The sequence below is a fragment of the Palaemon carinicauda genome, chromosome 23 (assembly GCF_036898095.1).
Source record: "Palaemon carinicauda isolate YSFRI2023 chromosome 23, ASM3689809v2, whole genome shotgun sequence".
In the NCBI taxonomy this organism is placed as follows: Eukaryota; Metazoa; Arthropoda; class Malacostraca; order Decapoda; family Palaemonidae; genus Palaemon; species Palaemon carinicauda.
In genome coordinates this window covers 73,617,431-73,624,763 of record NC_090747.1, presented here as the reverse complement: position 1 = coordinate 73,624,763, position 7,333 = coordinate 73,617,431, and the positions used below count along the sequence as shown (strand labels likewise).

Below are 7,333 nucleotides of genomic sequence, written 5' to 3'. Positions count from 1 at the left end.
ATGCTGTTTTAATAAAAAAAATAGACTTAGATCGAATCATCATCTATCGGACAATATATATATATATATATATATATATATATATATATATATATATATATATATATATATATATATATATATATATATATTATATATATATGTGTATATATATACATACATACATACATACATACATACATATATACATACATATAGATAGATATAGATAGTTAGATAGTCAGATAGATAGATATCAGTCACAAAAGTAAAAAATTGAAAAAAAATTCTAATATTGGTAATCACTTTTCATATTATAATAAAATCCTTATAATTAAATATACGATCAGAAAGAAATCATGCTAACCATAATAACAATAGCAGCATTATCTTCCCCTTAAAGTGAAATGCTATAAAACTTAAACTTTCCTCGGATTTATGGTTTACAGTTTGAAAAGAATAAAAATAATGTGATATTTTTCATTGTTGTATCGATTCCAAGTTTCTTTGGTTCGAAGTGAAATATGAGTGCTAATGCCCTTGTATTCTTTAGCAACTTTGCTACGAATTATGATATAAAATGTACAGAAATATATGATAAATTTCTTATTTCTGCTAAGCTATCGCACCATTAATCAATTTGAAATATCCTTTCTCCCAAGACCAACAATAAAGAAAATTGAATAGCCTTATTTGGCGAATGGATCAGAGGAAAGATAAATAGAGAGAATAAAGGAACAGGAAAATATTTCAACTCTGAAGAAACACATAGAATACATTTCTTTTAAATCAGCTTTGCTGTTCACATGGCTAAAGCAGCCTTAACTCTCCTTAACTTTACAGCTAAGTTATGATATCAATATTTTCATTATATCAGTTACTAAATAATAAAGATTATCTTATCTTAATCTTCTGACTCCAACGGGATGCATAGGGCCTCAATCAATTAATGTCATATCTCTCCTTCTTGTGCCATGTCTCTGAGCTTAACCCAATTCTCAAATCCAACCTCCCTGCACATTATCATCAGCCACGTTTTTTTTTTCTTTTTTTTTGCCCACCCCACCCTATCCTGCCCAGCGGCTTCCATTCAAGTAAAACTTGGACTAAGTCATCTTTCCTTCTTGTAATATGCCTCTTGATAATATAACCATATCGTTCACATTGGGCATCCCTGCCACCTTGTGAATTGTCGTATTTCTTATATATCAAAGGCAAAGATTAGTTTAAAAATTGTATCTTATAATGCAATTGATACCATTAATGCTGTCCCTGAAATTTTCCAATGATTTTTATTACTGTTTTGCATTTCAGTAAAGACATTCAATTTCAATGTCACCCATCCAAAAAATATAGCATTTGTTGACAATTCGTCCAACAGTCTGTAAATCTGTCAGACGGTTACTCAAAAAGAGATCAGAGGTTTTCCCATCCTTCATATCTCAAAATCATAAGGTTTCTCTTTACAACTGCACACCCTTCCTCTGCTGAAATATATGCAAAGTTGTTTTACTTTCTGTTACAGTCGGTTTCCCTATTATGCTTTGAGTAGATGGTGTCAAGTACTCTACTGTACGTTTAGTTTATTACTAAAGCGCGTTTAGAAGGGCTTGTTAGAATTTACTTTCATAGGATTTAGTGAATCCAAAGTAATTTATAGCATGGATATATGTAATTCTATACTTGATGTGGCCAGCTCTATAGAAGTCTAGTTTTACACAATGTGCTCCTAAATCTCGACCCCTTTATTAATAATAATATTGCTGATGTATAGAAATGCAATGGTAGTCATATCTACATATACCGAGAGAGAGAGAGAGAGAGAGAGAGAGAGAGAGAGAGAGAGAGAGAGAGAGAGAGAGAGAGAGAGAGAGCAATGGATTTTAGTTTAAAAGCTTTCATTAGCTGCTGTAGTGACCTACTGTATGTGGAGGATCAAATTTAAATGTAGAATTCGTTCAGATAGTTCCCATGATTTACTAACTGAACACCCGTTGTCAGAGGAAATAATGAATCATTATTGCAGCAGTATTCGTCTTCTCCACAAGAGATATATGAAATTAAAGTAGTTGTAATAAGATGCACATGAACACACGCAAACATTTACTCATACATACCCACACCTCTTTTACACACGCACACACATACATTATATATATATATATATATATATATATATATATATATATATATATACTGTATATATATATATATATATATATATATATATATATATATATATATATATATATATATATATATATATACCTTTCTAAGTGGCGATACCTTAACGTGGTGAAGGGGATGTGTACTGCCATAATCAGTAAAGCTGTACTAGTTAGAGCCAACCATACTAGGTCAGACTAAAGTCCCCCACCATCACCAATGGTGATGAAAATGGCCAAATCCCAGCTTTTGGATTAGAAACGGCTGCATTTGTTGATATATATATATATATATATATATATATATATGCATATATATATATATATATATATATATATATATGTATATATATATGCATGCATATATATATGTATATATATGTATATGTGTATATATATATATATATATATATATATATATATATATATGCATATATATATATATATATATATATATATGTATATATATGTATATATATATATATATATATATATATATATATAAATATATATATATAGACATATATCCTTAAAATATAAATTCATAAGAAAATACGGAAAAAAATGTCTTCTATGAACATTATACGCCCGAAATAATATATAATAGCAAAACCTAAGTATTACGAAAAAAACTGGGACATATAACTAGATTGTAGAAAATATTAAAACATGAACGACACAAAATAGAACAGATGAGAAATAATATACAAAGAAGCATAGTACAAGAAAAAAAAAACTAGGTATCTTAATTAAGAATAAAAAGGAAAATATGATAAATTATAGAGGTCTGAAATGTATATAATACTGAAATTTATATTTCAGAGAAACCAGTAAATATAATCTAAAACAACAATAACTCATCTCAATACCTTTAAAACACAAATCAAAGTTTTACACTAGATAGGTTATCTAGCTCCTGTTTCATCTTTTTTTTTTCTTTTTAAGAATATTCTGAAAGGAGAACGCAAAGTCACTTAGAATTTAAAGTCAGCATTGATAAATCCCTTTGAATCAGTGATCTTTTTTAGCTCAAAATGAGATATCTTCCAAATGAGAGATACTTGTGTTCTAAAAATTATGTCTGACAGCCTAATCTACCTCCATTTTATCGGAGACTACACTACAAACAAGTAAACAGATAAACAACTGAATCAAAGTCAACAGGATGGTCTGGTTGGTAAAAACGAATCGACAACTGATACGAGTGAATCTATCTTTTATAAATTCGATGTAACTTTTCTCTAACTGTAAATGTATTATAAAAGAGATAAGGCAGTTTCACATATTTTGCTTCTTTTTCGGAAGCGCTGTACACCAGTTCTGGACGAAACTTCTTATTTTAGAAGTTCTTTAAAATTTTCCAAAAATGGAATTACGGTTATAGTTCGGTGTAAATCTCAAAATGAAAGCTTTGTTAGGGCAAAATACTTGAATATGTGAATAAATTTTCTATGCTCTATTCATCAGATTTAATTGAATCTAATTTATCCATGTTAAGGGAGAACTGGGGTAATAAAATCCCAAACAAATGTATGTAGGCTTTGTAAACACAGGTTTCAGAAACCCATTATCTCGACATATTTCAACGTAAAAATATTATTATTTCTTATGATGCTCCATTTCAGAAGTAGATATAATGTTCAGGTGACGTGAATTAAAATAGTTAATGAATATTTATACGGTTGAAAGTTTCTTACAAACTAAGGCATCATCTACATACATTCAATAATAGAAGGGCTTAAATGCAGCAATGTATTTAGACTGCTAAATCTTATAATGAAACCCCATCAAATAGTTTAAATAGTCTGCATACACAGGTCCGCGAGAATGTTCCATTGCAACTCCCCACCAAGCGTAGTAGTAGTAGTAAAAAATAATTATGGCTAATTCTAATAATTTTGACGCCAATTCTTTCTATGCGACCTTCACATACTATTATTGAGAAATATATCTCTCGTTTCTTTCAATGGCACTGTCAGAAAAAGTGAGGTTGTATCTAGACTGGCCAATACAACATTATGATTAACATCTAAACAACATAATTCCTTCACAAACTTAGATGATTTTGATATGTTAAAGTCATTAATTTTTTTTAAAACTGGAACTAAAAAATTTGAAAGATTATAGCTAAAAGTACAATTTGACGATATAATGGGTCTTGAGGAATTTCATGTATCTTAAAAAGACCGTACATAAAATATGGCTTGGATCCCTTTGCAAACAGATTGCGATAAATGATGTTACCAGCAATTTCTTTCCACTTCCTTAACACCCAATTCAGTTTATCCAACAATTCAAAAACATGACTATGCATGTTAACGTTCAAGATCTTAAACGTAGTGTTATGTAAAATTATTTCATCTGATTTATCTGCATACTCAGTTTTCATCAAAATACCACACCCACCCTAATCTAATTTGGTAATAATCCCATTTATGAACTGACGATTATGTAAAGCATCAATTTCTTTCTATCTTGTTGTTGTCCCCCTGATTTTTTTTATATAGAACCATAAGAAGGACAAAGGTATAGTTATTACCAAGCTAGATAGGGGTATGGGAGTTGTTCTCTTGAAAAAAAAAAATATATGGCTATAGATATATACAAAAAGTGAGCCCGTGACTTAATAAGTAACCACACCGGTGTCCAACTAATAATTGAGTAGTTATGTGATTCTACAGGTATCTAGATTAGTCTTTTGTCGTTATTCATTCAAAGGTTATATTTTAAGTATCCATTTACGTGAAGTATCCATTTGTGGTTTTCTTGTTTTAGAACATTTGATTTTTAATTCTATTGTTTTTTATTTCGTCATTTCCTTTTTGTGCCCTTTAATGTTTCAATAATTTCAATAGTTTATTTATTAGTTCCAATTTATGGTGTATAAAGTTCATAGGAGACAATTTTCACCACATTTTCGGCAAATTTTATATTTTTGGGCTTGCTTCCAACCTGGTAATGACGTAATAACCTCCAAATGTTGCAATAAACCATGTTACCATAGCCTTTTTACTATTACCTATATCAAAATTAGTATTTCAAATAACCCATCCTATTATTATATCAGATATATATATATATATATATATATATATATATATATATATATATATATATATATATATATGTGTGTGTGTGTGTGTATGTACGACGAGCATAAGTTGAGTTGGTAGTATTTACGTACAAGCACTCAAGTTAAGTTCAAGTAAAAATAAAATAATAATACAAACACTTAACATTGTATCTATATACAATTACGTTGTTTATATTTTATAAGCAGGTTTATCTACTTTCAGTAGCAATTATCTAACGAAGAAGCTTATGCTGATGAATGAAATAACCTTAATGAAATGGAAGAATGTTTTTTGCAGCTCCCAGATTACAAGAAAAAAAAGGTATTCATTATTTTGAGATCGTAAGCGACACAAAATCAAAATAAAGCCTAGACCTAAATTTTCTCAAATCTGGTACATTTCAGATTCGATACGTAAACCTTTAGTGGACGCTTCATTGATTGGGAATTATCAGAATATTACACTTTCCCTATTAAGTAATAACAAACGTTTTACCCTTCAAGTAGTAAAGTTTTCAAATTTACCTCGAAATTATCTGTATAACATAAATTTGATCTAACAATTCTTATCAAATTTTTTAAACTTCATGTGATATTAAGTAATCAAGAAACAAAATTGTAAGATTTCCTGGCAAAAATAAATAAATTTGATATATCTATGTTACTATTACGAACCAAAATAAAACCTTTTCCATCAACAAAATCTTACTCGATCTACTTCAAAGGGATAAAGGAAAAATGACAACCCAAACAAGGAGACTGAAAATCATTCAACCTTTTAAGTTGGAAATCCTAACCAAACAAAGTTATCCTTATAGGCCTATGGAGAGGGAAACTAAAGTTTGCTTAGAGTTGATTAAGTCATTATCCATTTTTATAGATTTTAATTACATCAAACATTAAAATTAAGAAGAGCTGGATTTATTCTCAACCTTCGAATTGCTTAATCTGGTTTACTAAAACGCATTATTGTTTTTTTAAGACATTAATTACTTTGGTTATCCGGAAGGGATAAAGTTCACTGTTTTTAGAAGGCTGAAACCATGCTCATATATTGTATTCTAAAACTGTCAATCTTCGTTTGAGTTAAAGGTCTCCCTCCCCCACAAGAAAAATAAAAAAATCAATGATAATTTTCAAATAAAGCATACACTCTAAAGGTAATACCGTATGCAAAGTAATCATAAAGAAACAAACAAGTTTTATAATCTACAGAGGGCCTATATATCTGATACATTGTGCTCTACGATTTATGTTTATTTATAAACTAATTCTAACAAAATAGATGACAAGACAGGTGATATCGAAGATAAAACATGAGTTCGATAAGCCATGTAGAACTTCCATCAAAATATCTAATGTAAGCCTAATACTGAAATTACGTAAAAGTTAGAAGTTGGGCAGCAAGACGGATGAATGGAGGAAATGTAGTATACATAGCAAATAATCTGGTGGCCATAGGAACACTCACTGACGGCACTGCACACCGACGAGCACATAATCAGTAAGAATTTGGCGTCAAAATAAGAATTAAACAGTGGGAATTTAGTGTCCCACTGAGTCTTCGTCATTAGGAATTCAGCTTCACACTGACACTTCGCCAGTGAAAAACTGGCCTCCACTGAGACTTCGTCATTCTAATAGCAGTCCAGCGTGACCAATGACGACATTTAAAGTTCCCCAGTAGATTAAAAATACAGTATGATGAGTTCTCAGATGTGAAGCTATTGCTCCAGCAATGTGAGCATTGCTAGGACTCCCCAAAGCTTGCCACATGTTAGACACGTCAGATGAAGATTTTGGGCCCTCGGGACCACGTGCGTGGTGTGTCATAATTGCTACTACAAAGTGAGACTTGCTGAGCGACTTTGATCCAGGGCAGTGATATTTTAATAACAACCATCCTCCATACCATAAGGACACTAGCAAGGATTTCCAGGTTAGTTGGTGGAATTTTGCCTTTTCTTAAGGTCGGCTTGGTTTGGTCCTTGTATCTCTTCTTAGTGCCATCAGGTATTTAGTGCCCGCTTCATAGGTGTGTGAATAAAATTTGTTTCAAGAATAGTTTTCCAGCATAGGATCCCATGACCAAGTCAACATGGTTGGAATTTGGCGA

The 7,333-nt window shown here is 30.6% G+C and overlaps 1 protein-coding gene across 1 annotated transcript in view; it reads right to left on the bottom strand.

Moving 5' to 3' along the window:
- The window catches only part of LOC137617657 (uncharacterized), a 340,401-nt gene extending 333,613 nt beyond the window's left edge, over positions 1–6,788 (bottom strand). Inside the window, exon 1 of the mRNA XM_068347661.1 lies at positions 6,689–6,788. Coding sequence (XP_068203762.1) covers positions 6,689–6,788 — 100 coding nt within the window. The remainder of the gene's footprint in view (positions 1–6,688) is intronic.
- Between the last annotated feature and the right edge of the window lie 545 nt (positions 6,789–7,333).